The sequence below is a fragment of the Aotus nancymaae genome, unplaced genomic scaffold, assembly GCF_030222135.1.
Source record: "Aotus nancymaae isolate 86718 unplaced genomic scaffold, 86718_ANA_hifiasm-v0.15.2.pri h1tg000161l, whole genome shotgun sequence".
Classification (NCBI taxonomy): domain Eukaryota; kingdom Metazoa; phylum Chordata; class Mammalia; order Primates; family Aotidae; genus Aotus; species Aotus nancymaae.
This window is the reverse complement of record NW_026988576.1, coordinates 1565759-1585943: the sequence shown is the minus strand read 5'-3', so window position 1 is coordinate 1585943 and position 20185 is coordinate 1565759. Positions and strand designations below refer to the sequence as shown.

Here is a 20185-nt window from a genome sequence, read left to right as displayed (position 1 = left end):
TAGTGTTTCCTTGTAAGTGATGAGGAGTTTTTGTCTTGCTCCTTTCAAGATCTTCTCCTTATCTTTGACCTTTAGTATTTTTAACATGCTATGTCTATTTGTGGATTTCTTTGCATTTATTTTACTTGGCATTCACAGGGTTCCCTGGATATGTAGGTTAATGTCTTTCAATAAATACAGGGTGTTTCCAGCCATTATTTCACTAAATATATTTTTGCTTTCTCTCTGCTCTCCTGGTACTCCTGCTCCATGGATTTTGGTGCATTAATAGTGTCCCACATTTCTCTGAGGCTCTGTTCATTTTTTTCATTCCTTTTTCCCCCCACTGTTTTTGAGAGAGGCCTTAGGCACATGAACTTCTACATCTTCTGTTGCAAAAGAAGTCAATTCCTTCCGGAAGAAATTGGGAGCTATCCGTTTTATGAACTCTTTAGGCCTCACTGGCAAAATCGCTAAGCCCAAGCTCTGGAACAGAGGGTGGGATGTTTTATAGAAGAATGGCATGTTTTACTTTGAGTGACACCCACACTTTAGGAGCTTAGCACTCTCCTATGGTCTTCTCAGCTTGCCTGGTGTGATGTGAAACCACAGGCTCCTGGGCATTGGGGCCCCAGTGTTCCCAACAGTACTTTACAAGTAAGGGTGAAGCAGAAGAGAGTCCCCACCTCTTGACAGCACTCAGCTGGAAGTGAGCCTCCACAACTGGCAGTGGGGCAGGATAAGAAATGATGACATTCTGCTCCTTCCAGGAGGAAAGCCTTCCCTCCCCCAGAAGCTGGGGCTTGTGAAGGCAAGCTCTGAAGTTTTTGGCTCACTGAACTGGGAGGGAAAAGGGAGGACTTGTTTCAAATGTCACAGATTCTTGTTTTCTTACCCAATTTTTGTAGGCATTTTTGAATAAATGTTTTTGCATTTGCTGTATGTCCTTTGGACCATTTCCAGAGGCTTTTAAACGTTGTTTTTATTTAAAAAAAAATTATTTTCACTAGTTTTACTGGGGACCAGCATCATGAGTCTCTTCAGGCTGTCATGCCAGAAGACAATTTCTGCAGTTTCACTTTTGAAGAATTTATATGGTACTGTCAACTGTTTACGACAACCTAAAATCAGGCAGAGACAGACCTGAAGACTTTGACTTCTAGTGGAGATACAACTTAGTTTTAAGTGGGAAAGGTATATTTGCATGTAAACTGACATTACAATGGTTTAATCTTTGGGAAATATTTTCACATCATGATGACTTCTATTTCCTCTAAAACCATATAACTGCAAAGATGCATACATAATCAGCTAAAGAGGACTCCCACAGAATATCAGCAGTAAAATAAATATTGCATAACAGATGGAAAAAGCAACTGACTTGACTATATAGAGTAAATTTCAAGTAAAAAGTAAGCTCAAAGTCAGAGTAAGCTAGAGTAAAATCTGTGTCAAGTACAGAAAAGCATTAATATCTTTTATATAAAAAGTTTTAATAAATAAACGTCTAATGTCCGAATAGAAAAAAAGGTGAAGAATATGCTCGATTGCCAGGAGCTATACTAATAATGAATGATACCATCTAAAAAGCTCTCCTTTAATAATAACTAGAGATGTAATTAAAGACAGTAATAATGGTTGGTTTTTGCATTGTGTAGTAGCACACATACACAGCTAGATGAAGTGTTAATTATTATACTCATCCCAGAAAGCAATTTGGTAGAACACAGCAAGATGAGTTTTACTTTTAAGATGCAATATGATGGAAATTTTAAGAAATCACCTTTATGTAAAAAAGGTTTATCACAGCATCATGAAGAAAACCTATAAACACATATATGCAAAATAAAATGTTTAAATAGATTATATTGCATCCATAGACCATATAAACACAGACATTAAAAATGGATTTTATACGACTGTTAAATAATAAAAAAGTAACTGAAGAATGGAAACTAATTTTATTCACACTACTACATGCACAAACACAGAGGAAAAAAATAATGTGAGGACAATGACTATTTTTGGACTGTGGAGCAAAGTGATTTTTTTTTAATACTTTCCAATACAATTATCTTCCAAGAACAAATCAGAGCAATTAAAATAAAAATTAAAACATTTAATCACAAAACTATAAATTTATAATTTATATAAATTACACATTTATATAAATAGAGGAAAATTTAAAAGCATCTATAATTTAATCACAAAATTATAAATTTATGATTTGTATAAATTACACATTTATATAAAGAGGAAAATTTAAAAGCGTCTATAATACCTGTTATCCTAAGTATAATCCTGCTGTTACATTTTTAAGTATAATCTATATATATGTACACAATATTGTTATAGTTGGGAAAATAGAACTAAACATTTAAAGAATTAACATATACTTGAAAACCTACTTTGTCATCCACTGAATTTTAAGATCTCGTAATGCTTCAGTAAACTCTTCTTTTAAATCTTTCTCTTTTTCTAAATCTTTTTCTTTATCTTTGTTGCCATTCTTAGTCTTTGTTGGTGGAGGTATTAGGTAGTAATGAACAGGGATTACATCCTACAAATGTGGAGAGAGATTCTTAGATTAATATGCTTAATTTTACATACATCAAAATCATCTTCAATAGCTACATCTCATATAACATGAGCTGCACCTGAGTTGTACTGCACTGTATTCTAGATTCTAAGGGTCACAATACATCAAAAATTCTAATCTCTGATCACAGTAAGTTTCTCACAAACTGATGCTGAGTACTGATACTTCAAATACCACCTTTAAAATAAAACAGATAAGAACACACCTTTTCTCCATTTGAGTATATCTGGCATTCTTGGCTTTACTTGGCAGACTGATAACAAAAGTACACTGACCTTTCACATTTTAAATCTGAGAAGGGGAGGAATAAAGTTCAAACTAAGAAAAGATCCTCTTTCTAAGTAAATTTAAGGGGATATTTACACCTTCATTCAACCAACAGGACTTACTGAGTCCCTGTGATGTGCCAGGTAATGCTTGAATAGGTAAAGAACAGACCAGAGGCTGACATTTGATATGAAGAAAACAAAACAGAATAAAAGGATAGAGTGACTGTCAGATAACGAGGGGGAGCTGATGTACACAAAGTGGTTACAGAAAGTCACTCTAAAGAGGTAATATCTGATGCAAACAACCCTAAATGAACAAGATGAGTAAGTGCAAAGACCTGAGCTTGGTATAAAGCAAGCGCAGCTATATCTCCCGAGAAGGCGGGCAGCAGCCAACTTAAGCACGGCTTGACAGAATATAGTTTAAAAAAGAAAAGAAAAAATTCTCTCTCTCTATATACATGTAATCTATGTGCACTAAGAAGCATACCAGAAGAGTTTTATGAAAGATTGTGACATTAAAGACTTCTGCTTTTTTTGTAATGACTTTAGATCCTGTATGGATTAAAATTTTGGTTTGTATTCTTTCTGGAGAACAGATTATAGAAAACCCTACACTGCATTGGACTAAAAAACAGGTCATAGAAATGGGAAAACATGAATAGATTTGAGATCTTCTTTAAAGGTAGAATCAATGTGTTTGCTGACAATGTTGAAAAATATGTGGATGAATGAGGTCAGTTGGGGATGGGGGATGGAAAAAGAAGCTCTGTGAGTGAGAAAGAGAAAGCAAAAAGCCTCTAGGATCATGGAAGCCGTGAGGAAAAACCACCATGAAAAAAGAGAAAATGATCGACTGCCCACTTAGCCTAGAGGCAGCATATGACATAACAGTAAGTAAGCGAAAAGCTGGCAGCACAGCCTGCTGATGCCCTGGACAAGAACAGTGTCAGGGGACAGTGGAGCAGCACAGGCTGGAGAAGACAGAGATGAAGAGAGAGAGAATGGAAGTCAGTATGCCTGTGGTTCTTCCGAGAAGTTTTGCTTTGAAGACAGCAGCAGAGAAATGGAGAGTAACTGCATCTATTTTATTTGCAGATAAGTCTTGACTTGTGAAAAGTAAAGCATTATTTGGGAAATGAAATCATATGCTATACCTGCTAGATTTGTTTTTGAAACAATAACTGGGTGTCCTTAATTAAATCATTATTTATTAAGTCAGTTCCTCAAATTTTATCTTCGGATTTATATTTAAAATGCTGCTAAATTAAAATACTATATTCATTTTAATTAACAAAGTTCATAAAATTGAAATAAATGTTACCAAAAAGACATTCACTGAAAAAGTTTTATATAGGTTGAGTAAAAAAATAATACTGCAAGTCCACAAGTCCCCCCAAATTGGATTTTTAGGTGTATATACTACACAAATATTCCCATTTTAACACATTGCACAATTAAACTCAATTTGGGGGTATAAAATGATATGGCAGTAAACAATAGGAACTACGGCTGTAGTTCTAATAGTATTCCAATACAAAATAATAACTCCTATCCCCATACTGACTCATTTAAAGCACAGAAAACCACTTTGCTGTCAGATAGCCACATAAATCCACTTGAAGCCATTGGTTGTCATTCTCCCTCTAAGGTCAGCCAGCCAGAACCTGTAAACAAAGGCCTTATGTGAAGCATGAGACTGGGAAAAGGAAACAAGTCGACTACTTGGGCTGGCTCTTTCAGGACCCGGCTGCCTGTCCTTCTCCTCTCCTTCTCCAGGTTCACTCTCTGGGTGGGCACTGCCCTGAGCAAAGCCAAGGTAAGGGCAAAATCTGAGCTGACCTACCACCAAGTTCTTATGGAGACAGACTGCATCAGTGTCGTCCGTACAGCAAAGACAACTCATCTAGGAATTAAAGGGCTAAGTGGCCTCCAATATTGACTTTCTGTTAATATAGCTCCATTCTCCTTGGAATCAAGCTTCTTTGCCACCCAGTGTGCTAGAATGAGCGGTCTCCAGTCTTTCTCCCTGAGCTTCCCACACCTCCTTGCTGTACCTGGGAGAAAGGTACGCTGCTCTTAGGTAGGCAGCCTATATGTTGTGAGGAACTTCCTCCTCAGACTCAGAGGTATTTGCTATTGTTTTAGTATAGATAAGAGAAAAGAGAATTTAAAATGAGCAATCTATTAAAATTAATTTAGGATTTACAATTAATTCTAACAAAGACCTATAAAAAGTAGGAAAAAAGACATCCCTTAAACTATCATTAAAAGCAAAAAAGAGACAAGGAAAGTTTATGATGAATTATCTTAGGGAAACAAAAATCGAGGTTTTGTAACCAGCATTTTATGTATTAAATATATCAAATTAACAATTATAAATGGTAGTATAATCTTACAAAATGTTTTAGGATAGGAATTTTTTATTAGTAAAAATTATAAACCTGGCAGCTTTAATTTCTAAGCAAAAGAAAAATGGCGCTATTTTTCACTTGCTGTATCACAGTAATTTGTTCTTTGTGTCAATAAGTATTAGTATTTTTCTGACAGTTCTCAAGGGCTTAATATAGTATCAATTTAACAGAAATAATTTTGTATTTTTAATCTTGAGAAACCTTGATTATGGTTTAAAAAGACAGTCAAGAAGAATCTTCAAAGCAGAAATGCTATGAAGATTTCTCTACGGTACATACTTAATGGTAAGATTAAAAAAATATTCCAGCTATTCATGAAGTATTTCTTTTCTTTTCTTTTCTTTTTTTTTTTTTATAGACATGATTCTCTATCTAGAAAATATGAAGTATTTCAACAGTGTTCAAACTGAACAGTACTATCTAGAAAGTCAAACTCACCTGCCAAACCAGTAACTCTTAGGCAACATAATGCACTATGATTTCAACTGTGGTCCACAATAGCAGTTTCTTTAGTCCTTAAATTATTAGTAACTGTATATTCAAAATTCTAAAAATGTCACGTAACTATTTTGAAGATTTATATAATATTTGAGTGCTATTTATGATGTTAAAGGTGACAATATTCAGGCTGGGTGCAGTGGCTTATGCCTGTAATCCCAGCAGTTTGGGAGGCTGAGGCAGGAGGATTGCCTGAGGCCAGGAGTTTTAGACCACCTTGGGCAACACAGGGAGACCTCTCTCTATAAAGAGTAAAAATTAGCCAGGCATAGTGGTACATGCATGTAGTCCCAGCTACTCTAGAGAGACTGAGGTGGGAGGATCGCTTGAGCCCAGGAGCTGGAGGCAACAGTGAGCTATCATCATGCCACTGTACTATAGCCTAGAGTGTAGAGTGAGGCTCTGTTTAAAAAAAAAAAAAAAAAACCAAAAAGTAACTATATTATTGCATTTTACAAGGAATTTAAAAAAGGAATGTCATACCTTTTTAAATCAAGTCACTGAAACCCAGAGAACAAATGTATTACGAATTGTATACAAAATGCTATTTATCTTCATCAACTACAAATTATACATGTATTTTTTTCTTTGTAATGTGATCATAAAACTCTAATACTAATTATTTCTAAAATAAGAGTTTTATTGTGTACTTGTGTTGATGACAGAAAGGAACAAGCAGAGATAACTCTAGCTGCCAAGTTCTTCAAATGAAGCTTTACTAATCATCAAGTAAATGCCTTCCTATTTATGTTTTTCTAACTATACAACCTAATTCAAACAAAATCCACCAAAACTTGCAAAAGGTCAACCAAAAGAAGAAAAATGATTGACTATGGCCTTTGTCATAAGTGCCTTCTATTTTTAATGGATTCCTAGAATACCTTTTCCTTGTTCTCTAAAGTAGTGACTTGTAAACTATTTTCACAATGTCCCAAAGACATACACATTAATACATAAAATGAAATTACAGTTTTAAGAGTCTGATGAACTGACATTTCCTAGTTTTTTTAAAAAAGCTGTTTATATCCCATTATGTGGCTACCAAATTGGTTAAGACACCTGGTTGAGAAATACTAATCTTTAGATCTTTATCCAGAAAGATGATTCCTAGTATTTGTATTTTGTTTGGACAAACTGTTTACTATTACATAATAATATGGACATTTCAGAATACATTTTAATAAAGGAATTTAAGCTATTATAGAATGGTGATTTCCAGTTCCATATCACTATGAATTGAGAAATATAAAGTTATCTTTTGTTTATACATTAGGACATTACTGATTTTCCCACTGTAATTCTTTTTATTTAAAAAGAAATCATGAAAATGATGAATGACATAGCAGGTCTTCACCAGAAAGCTTATTAAATACGTGGTCCTTTTCATATCTATCTATCTATCTATCTATACTCTTGTTTTGTTTTGAGACAGGGTTGGTCTCTGTTGTCCAGACTGGAGTGAAGTGGCGTGATCTCGGCTCACTGCAACCTCCGCCTCCCAGTTCAAGCGATCTTTCCACTTCAGCCTCCCATAGAGTAGCTGGGACTATAAGCGTGTGCCATTACAACTGGTTCATTTTTGTATTTTTTGCAGAGATGGGGTTTCACCACGTTGCCCAGGCTGGTCTCGAACCCCTGAGCTCAAGAGATCTGCCCAACTTGGCCTCCTAAAGTGCTGGGATTATAGACTTGAGTCACTGTGCCCAGCCCTAAAATATATTTATAGTAGAAATTTTCTTTTCTGGGTTAAATCTGGCCCCAGCAGTAAATCAAAGATTGCTTAATATGCTGCAGGGAAGCTGATCAGACCGCTCAGTAGTGACGGCCTTAAAATCTGTTTGTAGTCTTAGCGTAAGCTTTAATTGTCAGTGAACAGTCCTTATTTCTGTTCCTGCTACGTCCACTGCTTTTTTGTTTCTGCTCTTTCAGAACCAGAATTGATGCAAGAGCAGGAAATAAAGTTCACTTTAAAAAGGTGGAACATTTTATTAATCAAATCATCCAATTGAAAAGTGCTTTTAAAATAATTAAGTGCTTTAGCTTATATGGCTAAAAATAATCACATTCATCTCGCTATAAAATTTTAAATATGAAAAATTTCAAATGTTACTTGTTATATCTGTAGCAAAAAACGAATAGCATTAAAATCTTTGTATATACAGAGAAAACGAGTGTTGCAGGAATTTATGGTGGGGGAAAAAACCTTTAGAAAAGCAGTATGTCAACAATGCTTTTTTAAGTACAGCTAAGAGCACTATACTGCAGAATGCAAAGAAAGGAAACTAAGGGAGACTTATTAAAAAAAGGTTTATAATAGTGACAGAAAAAAGTTTAATATGCAAATAAGGCTTTAAGACATCTTTTTTAAGAACTGACAATCAGTACCTTTTTAAATTTTCCTTGTCGTTTTGCTGCAGACTGCCCCTGGGAGTTAGAACGACATTCTGTAAGAAAACATGCACAATCTACACAGGATGGAGACAGCACCTCTGTCTAATTGTCTCTCAGTTTATGTTCCACCTGTGGTACAGCACTCAGAAGCTCAGGTCTGTGATCAAGATGGCATGCTTTTAAAGAAAGCAACATTGCCACTTTAATTTCTTAAATAAAAAGAGTACTCAAATATGTTACTACTAAGAGTACAAGTCAACTGCTTATTGAAAAATTTAGTAGATCAAAATCCATTAGTTATGAAAGCATTTCTTAAAATAGTAAATTTAGTTGATGGTCTTGAGTCTGATGAAAGGGTACCACAACAATCCCACAGCCTATGTATTCTTATAAACTATATGGAAGTCAAAGTGAAGTAAAAGGTACCTTCCCAGCTACCAAAAAACAAGAAATGCTAAACTACTGATAAAAGATTTCATAAACAATGTGATGGAGTTATAATGAACTCAACAGCTTTAGGTTACCGCTTTCCCCCAGGAAAGTCTCCCTTGATAAATAGCAACCATGGTTAACACCACACGTTTATAATTTAATTTCACAATTGTCTCCTGAAACAATATAGCCAGGAAGTAGTAACTATTTCTGAACTGCTAAAAGAACACTTTTACTAACACCGCTTTTCTGTGATACTCTTCACAAGTAAGCGAACTCTTCAGAAGTGTCATCTGAACAAAAATCCACAGCTGAAGCTCAAAAGCTGAAGCAGCTATGCTTCCCATGAAATGAAATCTACAAAAAACACTACCAGTATTTCTCAAATCAGTGCATGTATTAACTACAAATCATTAACAATTGATTTACTTCAAATTATACTAAACTATGTATGTATAAACAGTATAAACTGAAATGAGATCAAAGAAATGTCAGGATAGGCAACTTTTTCTAAGCACAAATTTCCCCCATTATGCTTCAATGACAGTAAATAAATGGCCTTTGGTTCTACAGTGGCAAGAAATATGTATAATTCTTAAGAGGTATGAGACCTACTCATTTTGAGAACAGCAGTTACGCAGCAGGTTTACTTAGCTCTGTAAGAACACTAAAGACAAATGCAAAACTGTTAAGAATGACAACTTCTACTGGCATTGAGCCGAAACGATTATTATGACAAAAGGTGATAGATCTATATAAACACCACTCTCATAATAAATTTGTAATGAAAACACAGAAGGAAAAAACAAAAACAGATAGGTACCTGTAAAATTTTAACATTTATCTCTAAACTACAACAACCAGAAAAATTTCTAACAAAAAGCATAATTTTGAAACTAAAAGGCAATACCAAAAGAAATATCTCATATTTTCCTAGTTAACCAAGTGAAATTCCAATGAGAAAGGTCTGTATTAGTGTGAAGAAATATATTTAGAGTGATACTTGTTCTGACTACTTTTTAAAAGCAGCCCAAGATAATCTGATTTATTCCTATGTCCATAATCTGATATTGGTTAAATTTCTGTAACATGTTCTAATCTTAAACATCCCATTTATTTAAGCTAAGTTTTATTTGTATTTACATGTTTCGCAGGAAGTTCAAGGGCCTGAGTACGTAGGCTTGTGAAAAAGAAGCCTAAATATTTCAGAAGTAGGATACGTTTTAAAAGACAACCAAATATTAACTCACCTTCACTAGTAACCTGGGGAAAAAGAATTAAATTTTTTTTTCCCAGAGTATCTTCTCTTTTACCCATTCTGAAATATGGAATTAAGTCCTATCTTTAAAGAAATGGAAATTTTGAAATAGGTAATTTCAGTGTTAAAAAAACTGATACTTACAGCTTTCTTTCCTAGCTCAGTCTTTGACAACGTTAGGGATCCTGCAAGATAGCATCCAGGTCCTGCGCCTTTAGGTATTCTAAATAAGAGAATTCAGAGAAAAAAGCAACAAAAGAGAAAGTTTCACAAAGACAAGTAAGGGGAAAAACATGAAAACAATTCCACATTGAATTCATTCGCATAGCTAAGACTTTGAAATCAAAGGGAGAAATAACTTCAGCCAAAATGATAAGTGACAGCTTACTCTAAATTTAGCCTGGATGTCATGAACTTGCATTAAAAGGACTACAGTGTATAAGATGCGCAGAAAGTATAAGCAATGTTATCACTTACTTATCGTCAGGTAAGGAAGTAACAAAGAATGGCTGGTTATATTTGGGTGGTAGTGTCAAACTGCTTGATTTCTTCTTCCCTAGAAGTGCAAAACTATGATTTTCATGAATATCTAAGCTCAAGGTATTAGATAATCTATGAGAAACAATAAATGGAAGGTCTTTAAGGCGTTCCAAGTCACTGATTTGCTCATGGCGAATCTGCAGTCGAACTGTATAATCTCCTTTCTCCAGTTTCAAAGAATACTAAAAAAGAAAACATTTGGGAAAAGTAAGTTTAACTAAGTCAACTAAAATCACAGAGAGAGGATAAAGTGAAAGTTACCATTTACAGACTTGCTCATAATATGTGAGGTACGGTGCAAGTCACTATCCAGACGTTCACATACACACAAAGTCCCTGGTATGCTGGTGAGCAGACAGGATGAGGGACATCAAGTGACTTGCCTAACGTCATACAACAGTCAAGTATAAGACAGCTGAGGTCAAATCTGACTCCAAAGCCCTCATTCTTTCCAGAATAATAGAATACTCCCACATTTTTAGCAAAACTCAGTGTTTGCTCGAGAATGACAAAAGCAATGATTTTCTAGTTCATGGGTCCCTCCGAGACACATAAGAAACACCAAAAAACTTAGCAAAATTAAGGCGCCATAGAATATATAGAACAAATACACACACAGATGTGTAACATATGACTTCTGATAATCCTTACTTACTTTTAGAGACAGGGAGTCACTATGGTGCCCAGGCTGAAGTACAGTGGCTGTTAACTGATACAATCATAGTGCACCATGGCCTAGAACTCCAGGGCTCAGGTGCTCCTCCCATCTCAGCTTCCTGAGTAGATGGGACCACAGGCATGTGCCACCATACCTAACTGATCTTCAAATTACAACCAAAATGTCACCCCTTTATTACAGACAGGAAAAGCAGGAAACCAATAGAGATCAAGGAATACAAATCTATCACCCAGTTAACAGGTTCAAGAGGATAAGATGCTGTATCCTGTGTCAGCCACTTTTACTGAGATTTGAAAAGTAACCAAAGTAATAGCACTGCAGTAAGCCAGTCTGTAATGAGATGTGACTGCTACTTGCTTAGAGGAAAAAAGATATCATTCCTTTAACAATTAACTGAAAAATATCTCCATAAATTATTTTCATTTTTCAGCATAAAATTGTAAATGTTACAGGAAAGATCTCATTTCTTTGTAGTAATATCTAAGGGATGAAATGTCTATAAATTATGTGATTTTTTCCCCTTCAATAAAACAGCACAAAGCATAGTGTATGTAGTAAGTGCTCATTACAGAGCTGTCCAATGAGGAAGTAAATTTAAAAGTACAAATGAACTGAAGACATGTGGCCACTGCTGCAGGGCTCTCTTTAGCCCTCTCAGACTTAGGATCGTTTCAAGAGACTCACTACCTTTGATGTATGCTTTGATGATTTTCCCTTCAGATAGGTAGACTCAGTGTGTAGGAAGGAGAAACACTACACACTAGAAGAAGTTACACTGACCAGTGTCTGCAAGCTTCACGCTTGTCCTCTAATTCAGCACAACTGTGTAGTGAAAAAGTTGACACAACCTGTTCTTCACCAGCTACAACAAACAACAGCTTCTCACGGTTTGCAAAAGTACTAAATGCAAAGTTATGGAGTTTTTTTTTTTAAAGTATGAACATTACCATAACAAGAAACCAGGATTTTGTTAGTTCAGAAAATAGCTCCTGTTAATTCTAAAAATCACCATCAATTTTATACCTGATGTGGATAGGCATCGCCTGAACCCATCTGTCTTTTGTTCTGGTCAAAAATAATCCACAGTTGGCTGTCAAATTCAGATTCATATAATAGTTCACAAAGTAATGGGCAGCTTGGAGTTACTTCCCCACTCTTGGGCTATAAAAAAAAAAGTACTTGGCATGATTTGCATATAATTTCTGATATAAATTTTTAATATTGCTATTGACATGAGACTTTCATTTTAAAAATATTAAAAATAGTTGTGGTAAAATTTATTGAAAATACAAAACATACAGTATTTTGGCACTCATAAAATTCACTGCTCTCTTACTACCATCAGAAGGCAGATGGTATTTCTGAGGCATCTAATAACCCCTGGGTCACCACTGGACAGCTATCAGTGATTTTATAAACTAAGGCTCAAGGCTTGGTCACCACTCAATTACATTTTAAGACTTTACAACTCAATGGTACTTAACTACAAATTATAATTTCCTAAAGAGTAATTTCAAATTAACCAATTTTAATTGATTCTGTTTCACATATATACCATATACACTATCCTTCCATTTTTGACTTTATGAATCATAAATAAAACACAAAAGTTCATCCTAAGGGTATAATTTTCTAGGCAAACACTTACTTGATGAAAGTTATACGTCAGGATCATCTCATACAGTTGACGGTTATTTGGCAAAACATCTCTTGCTCCTAAAGGTTTTGTTTTTGCACTCACTGGGCTGTAATAAGAAAACTACATAACTGATTTGATTCAAGTTCATTAAATGACACAAAACCATAAGCAACAAAATTTGTAACATACCGCAAAAAGTGACAGATGAGCCTTCCTGAGAGCTATCCTTTTCAGTATATTCTACAATATTTTATTCCTTAACTTACATAATTCTTTGAATCCCATCAATACATAGTCAAATATTGCAATAAATATTACAAAGGCAATCTTTTCATGACAAAAACATTTTCAAATGTCAACAAATAGCTCTTAACGCAACCAAATCCCAACACTAGGGTGACAACTCTAAAAGCGTTGCAGGACAGGTTCTGATTTGGACCCCTTGTGCAAACTGCTGACAGTGCTGGACTGTGCACAGCACGGACCACCCCAGGTCCCTGCTGCTCACCACAGTGGAGCAAGGGCCACACTCAGCCCTCCTCCTGGCCAAGGGAATGGTATTTCATATTTTTAGTAGTCCTCTGAAGCAAGTTACTAACATACAGGTTTCATAAAGGAAAAAACTGACACTGAAGAGTAAGTTTTAAATATAGTTTAAAATGTCAGTGAAACATAGTCTACTTCTTTAAATTTAGCTCCAATTTTTGAGATTTAGGAAGAAGACATTAAGATGATATAAGTTGGATATACCTTCAAAAGCTGGAGGTTTAATTTGTATTGATAATTCTAGGAGGCAGCATATCTTTAGGCATTACCATGTCACTGACTATTGTCCCTAATTGGTTATTTTAATGCACTTATGACTAGGCTTCACGCTGATGAGTTAAGGTCAGACTAAACAATAGAAAGCAGGTATCTTTATGACACAGTGAGTGTGTGAACACAGGTCAAGGTGCCCTGCTTTTCTAAGGGGAGCTTACATGCAGTGCTAGGCTTCATGCTGATGAGTTAAGGTCAGACTAAACAATAGAAAGCAGGTATCTTTATGACACAGTGAGTGTGTGAACACAGGTCAAGGTGCCCTGCTTTTCTAAGGGGACATGCTGAGGCACAAACAGCAGACTACAGTACTTAAGTTTCTACCATTCAATAAACATGTCAGTATTGCAGCTTCTAAAAATGATTGCATTAGGATTCACAAAATTATCAGAAAGAATGTTAACTTGTTATTTTATGGCAAGAAATAACAAGGTTAACGTCCACTGATCCTAACTAGCCATGACTGGGATCGGCTATCCACCATCTTTGACTTTGCTGGTCAGGTGGGAGAGTGAGGCTAGAAGCTGATACTGGGGCTGCCTTGCAGAGATCTGCAAGGATAAAATTCTCACCACTAGCATGCTGGTTGACTTTTTTAAAAAAAAGTCTCTTTTATAAGAGGGTAAGAGATCCCCCCATCTATATTCAATATTTGTAGCCCCTAAAACATTGAATGATACCGTAGTGTTTGGACCCAGCTCTTCAAAGTTATGCAGGGAGCCAGATCTTCGTATTTCAAGGAGGACTGAACATCAAAACGGTTGATTCCTTCCGATGCATGCTACAAAAGATATTTACCAAATTACTTTCTCAAACTTTACTAAAAATAAGCAATATTTTGTACCTAAAATAAATGTGTTCGATATAAAGTTTATAAGTACCCACACACAAGACTACTGTTATTTTCAGAACCATAGGTACTTTCCCCTTATTAAAGTTTAAATCTCACCAATGAAATTATTCTCCAGTAACACAAGTAACGGACATTAAAAATCACGGAAAATGTTGGGGAACTTACAATGTTTAACTGAGGAGCAGTACACACTATCCCATGGAAAGAAATGGTATAATCAATGTTGACATCACTGAGACTTGCCCACCAACGAGCAATGCAAAATTCAATTGCTTTTCCACCCTGCAAATAAAAGTCAAAGTAAATAAAATATATCTCTTTTTTTCCTCAAATTACAGAATATAAATACTAGCTGTTTCAGAGCAATTCTGTTTTCAAACTTTTCCTATTTGTAGCAAGAAAACTCGAAAACCTTTTAACAGCTATGCTAAAAGTTAGACAAATCATTTGCAGAGATATGGTGCAGGTATTTAAATATACACAGTTATTTACTCAAAATCCTATGCTTCTTGTCATAAAAGATCCTAGGCAGCTCCTGAAAGCAGATAAAAGTAAATGTGCTTTTCTTATTTCAAAGTGGAATAAAAAATTAGGACCAAAAGAAAAATAATCAAGAATAATGACACAAGGAAGATACAACTTTGTAAGGCATATTCAACAGGCACAGTTGAGTTTGGGCTCACAGCTGCCTTGCAACCAAAACAAAATGATGTTACAGTCATTTACATCTTTCTCCCTTTTAAAAAATAAACATAAGAAAAGGAGGAAAAAACCTGTTGTTCACACTGAGTTTTTAATTAAGTTTTCTAGTAATCAGTGAATTTAAAAGTTTAAAAAAGATGGATCATGTAACACTGATCCATGGAAGAACACAAATGAAAATAACCAGAAACAAAGAGATACTGGGAAAATCCCACAACCACCTGAAAACACAAAGGAGCGAGTTGAAGGAAGAACATCAGTACTTTCACCTTCCATGGAAGAAGGGCTAGTCATTTCTAACACCACAGACAAGAATGCAGATCTGCCATCATTTGAGATAACTCAGACATGAAGCAGTAGCAGTTTCCCTATAATGCAAATTAGCCTCATAGCTTCTTAACAACCTGGCATTAGTAAAATAAATTAAGTGACATGCAAACAAGTCTTCAAGGAATAATCTAAATCAGGATCCAAACTACAAGGCACCAGAATCTACCAGACTAGCATGTTTCTTTGACTACACTATTCAAGAATTAAAGAGATGAATATTTACCTCCAACTTGGTTTCAAGTACCCTAATTAGATTATCTATCTTCCTACTTCATTTTTGTAGCATTAAAAAAATACATAATTCCAATGTGCTAAATACAAACTATAAAATCAAATACAAATACCTAGTCTTAGCCCACACCAAAAAGGTAAATAAATTGTTTTAGGATTATAAACTGTAATTAAACTTACTAGGACAGGAAAAGCTTCAGTCAGTGTTCCTTTCTCTGGAAGAGAACAAAACTTATAGAATTCATGGCTTCGATATGCTCTTTGCTTCACAAGCTGGACTGCATGAAGAACAAACTTTGCTGACACCTCAGAAGAACACGAACACACTGTCACTTCTAAAATAGGAAGGAAAGAAGCAAAGCTTTAAACTTGTAAGACCTAAAATTGACATAAAGTGGCTTGAATAATTCCCATTTAGGGAATTAATAGGGATCAAAATAAAATGATATACTCAAATGAAATCTGCATATATTGCCTTAAAAACAATCAATAAAATATTAATAAAGTTAGAAGGGCAGCAAATTTTCTATGGGAAAGAAAGAAACTGGTGTTAAAAAGAACCACTATGATGCTGCAAACACCAAGAAACAGCAAACTGTCATAGATGCACAAGCAATTATATTAATTGAGTACCTTTTAAAATCTCTCCTTGTTTTAGCTGAAAACCTATCAATTCCTGATAAAGTAAGGAAGGTTATATTTTTGGAAACCTCTATTTGTTATCATGCCTCAGTTCCTCATTGGTAACTTTTCCTAACCTCTCCTTTCGGTCTACTTGTGTGCCGTGTGCTTCTGCAAAGCCTGACAGGACTACACATGCTTAACTTTACTCGAGTCAGCGCTGGAGGTAAGTCACAATCACTGCAGTGCCGGATTGGAAGCTTCTCTAAAGAACATCCAAATGAATACAAGGGAACTAAAGCAAGGAACAATCCCATGGTTCACAAAACCAAGTGGGCACAGAGCTCTCAGAACCTAGTCAGTTGCTAAGAATACAAAATCTAGTGTTATGACAGTATTTCTAATTATTTGAAATAAAACTAAGACTGCTAAATGCTTTGAACTATTTGCATTCGGCTCATTTGATCATTTTTATTTAAAAAACAAATTATTTTCAATAGCAACCTAAACCAATCAAAACCAGGGCATTATAATGACTGCCATTTATCACTAAACAAATACCCAATTCAGTATTAATTAACTATAGCTTTGGATTCTTTAATTTACAGTGCACATTTTACCAGAGCCTGGAGCTGTATAACTCCAAGGGACCCTATGAGACTGGTACCCCAGAACTGTTCAACGCAGCAACTCTTGACTCCACCCCCCAAAAGTACTGTCAAGTTTGAGTATAATCCCAAAGAAGACAAGCTATGTACCAAGTACTCTATAACATCTCTAATCCTTACAACAGACTAAAAACTATATTTATAGTTGAAATAGAAGTTCGGATCATTTAGAAACCTGCCCCAGGTAAACATTAGCGTATGGCAGAGTGTGGATCTGAACCCAGACTTCTCAGTTTCCAAAGCCTGTGCCTTGCTACTACTCCATGCTGCCTCCCTCTAATCCAATTCTCTTAACTCAGTATCTTGGACTAGATGCTCCTAAGGCCTCTGGAAGCATGGTCCTTGTCTAAGCAGCTCACCACCTTAGCCCATTGAAAAGGTCCTGGCATACAGATGGTACAGAAACAGATGCTTAGTGAATGAGTCTAGTACAACCCCTGATAATCCTTAGAAGCCTCTCAATGCTGCAATAGCTCCATTATAACCCATTGTGCAAATTAACAGGCTATATTGGGTGCTGTTTAATTCATTGCTTTAGCTCTCAGCTTTTGCTATTATTTTGCCCTTACCTAGTTCCATAAAACAAGAAAAGTCTTGCATTTCCTGTGATACTAGGTGACACACAGACTGCATAGAGATAGATGACCAGAAGATGGTAGGAAGAACCAAATACAACCAGCTCTTCCCAAACCAGGTCACACATGTGTGATTCCAGTATTTCATTTTCAATCAAGTCTTAGATGTAAATATATCTGTACTTTCATAATAGTATAGAAAACACACTCCTAAGTGACATATAAGCCATTTTTACTAATAACACCTATCTACCTTATAGGGTTCTGCTGGGACTAGACAAGATAATCTCTGTAAAGTGCTTAGCAGAGGGGCCAAATCCAAGAAGTATCAACAATGCTGGCTACTAATTTAAATTGGGTGACACTTTCTTGACTGCCCATATTTGCCTCCTTTGAGTGAGCTTTGACAGCTGACATACCACCCCGCCACCCCATACTGACTGCTAAATTGTAAACTTAGGACATATAAATTGTGAAGGAAAATATGTTATTACCCACAGCTCTTGCATAAAAGAATGACATGAGCACTCTCATAGGACTGTAACATGTTAATTCAAGAGCACTGTTTTAGGCAATCATTTACCCTCAAAATTTCAGAGACACTGAAGTGAAAATCTTTTATAAACTTCTAATTTGATTATAGAGCTTTAAAGATTAAACTTCTATTTCTAAAAGTCTAAGATTTTAACGGTTTGAGGTTTAAGCAACAGCTGGAATTAAACTGATTTGTAGTATTTTAAAAATCATTACCTGATAAGGCATTATTCTAAACTAAGCTCAAATCTTAAATATTAAAAAGATCTTAAGATGTCCTAATTTGCTGTATGAACCAATGCAAAATAGTACTAGATCTTAAAACGTTTTGAACTTTATGGAAAATCTAAGGTGCCCAAATACATATAGTAGTATCAGGGAAATACATGTTACAGATAAATGAAACTCGCATAGTTATAGTCATTAGAATGTAAACAGAGCTAAGTGGTCACGCAGATTTTAACTTTACCTACCAGCCCATGTTGCACCCTCAGGAACCTCAATAAAATGCCTTCGAATCTGACCAGGTTTAAAGTGTACATCTGTAAAGGCTAGATCATAATGTGATGACTCATTTACTCTGAAAATTAATAAAAGTAAATAATTAAATGTAACACTCTTAATACTTTTATATTTATAATAAAACCACAGAAACTCTAGATTTTATTGGATAAATGCAAAATAGCAGTTCATTAGAAATAAACACAGGGACTTAAAAGCTGGTTACAAGGGCCGGGCGCGGTGGCTCACGCCTGTAATCCCAGCACTTTGGGAGGCCGAGGAGGGTGGATCACGAGGTCAAGAGATCGAGACCATCCTGGTCAACATGGTGAAACCCCGTCTCTACTAAAAATACAAAAAATTAGCTGGGCATGGTGGCGCGTGCCTGTAATTCCAGCTACTCAGGAGGCTGAGGCAGGAGAATTGCCTGAACCCAGGAAGCGGAGGTTGCGGTGAGCGGAGATCGCACCATTGCACTCCAGCCTGGGTAACAAGAGCAAAACTCCGTCTCAAAAAAAAAAAAAAAAAGTTGGTTACAAAACAGCAGGTACAGTATTATCCAATTTTTACAGTAGGTTAGCAGAGATAACCTCTGAAGAGCAGAGTATAGATGATTCTACTTTTTGTCTATTTCATGATTTCAAGATACATTCACACACACTGTTAAAAAAGCACTCTCTTTTTTTTTGTTAAAGGCATTCTACAACATTCACAGAATTTTCCAATTACCAGATTCCAAACTACAGTGAGTCCTAGATCAAAGGTAAAGTTTTATGTCACTGATATTATAGCTATGAGATTAGTGTTAAATTAAGCTCCCCCTGTAGCTTCAAAACACTCCCATGACGTAAAATAGAAAAGAAAGGCAAACTACTTTCAAAGCATTTTTGTAAGAAATCTATGAAACATAAAGTTCAAGTGTATAACTACCTGCTATGGAAAGAAATTTTATGCTAGAGACAAATTCTTGTCAGTATGACAGACACTTAAATGAGTGCATACTACATATGAGGCACTGTTATTAGAAGCTAGACACATCACAAAGAAGAAAATATGATTCTTTGCCCTAGAAAATCTGGCATGGAGAAAATCATCATCAGAAACATTTAACATAAGATGCTCCAGATAGACAGGAAGAGTTAGGGAGCCTGGGAAGCTTCCTGAAGGAGATTGCATGGCAGCTGACTCCGGAAGCTCTTACCCATTACCTTGTCTAAATTCCTACTGGACTTCTAGGGAATATATGGCTGAGAAATTAAGTGTTTGTACATTTTTTCCATGTGTATACCACTTTTAAAATTTATTCTCCTCAATTTCATCCTATGTTCCTCATAGGCTGAGATCTGTTGCATACTTACTATTTACTGGAGTAACTAACTCAACAGAACTGTTAGTTCAGCATTTCTGCTTGGTTTCTAGGACTCTCACAATCCCAATCTCACCTTCACCCAGTAGACAATTTATTTTGTACATCCTGTATAACAGTAGTCCCACGCCTTCAGGGGGCTGACAGTCAAATGGTGTAAATTAAATAAAAAATTATAACATATTGGCTAAAGTCTCTCCAGGGGCATGTAAAATGTGCCACGAAGCAGGAAGAAGGGACTCCATTCACCCAGGGATGACCAGGAATGCGCCTGGTCATTAACTTAA

At 35.7% G+C, this 20185-nt stretch overlaps 1 protein-coding gene across 3 annotated transcripts in view; it reads right to left on the bottom strand.

Annotated features, from left to right (window-relative positions):
* TPP2 (tripeptidyl peptidase 2) overlaps positions 1–20185 on the bottom strand; it is a 78626-nt gene that overhangs the window by 16349 nt on the left and 42092 nt on the right. For 2 of the 3 annotated variants that reach the window (XM_012440957.2, XM_064371775.1), the window contains exons 16-25: positions 18505–18611; positions 15814–15968; positions 14536–14652; positions 14198–14298; positions 12708–12804; positions 12083–12220; positions 10318–10562; positions 9985–10063; positions 8145–8183; positions 2388–2539 (exon numbers count right to left, since the gene is read on the bottom strand). In XM_012440957.2, coding sequence (XP_012296380.2) covers positions 2388–2539; positions 8145–8183; positions 9985–10063; positions 10318–10562; positions 12083–12220; positions 12708–12804; positions 14198–14298; positions 14536–14652; positions 15814–15968; positions 18505–18611 — 1230 coding nt within the window. The remainder of the gene's footprint in view (positions 1–2387; positions 2540–8144; positions 8184–9984; positions 10064–10317; positions 10563–12082; positions 12221–12707; positions 12805–14197; positions 14299–14535; positions 14653–15813; positions 15969–18504; positions 18612–20185) is intronic. The other variant, XM_012440958.3, reaches the window with a different exon arrangement.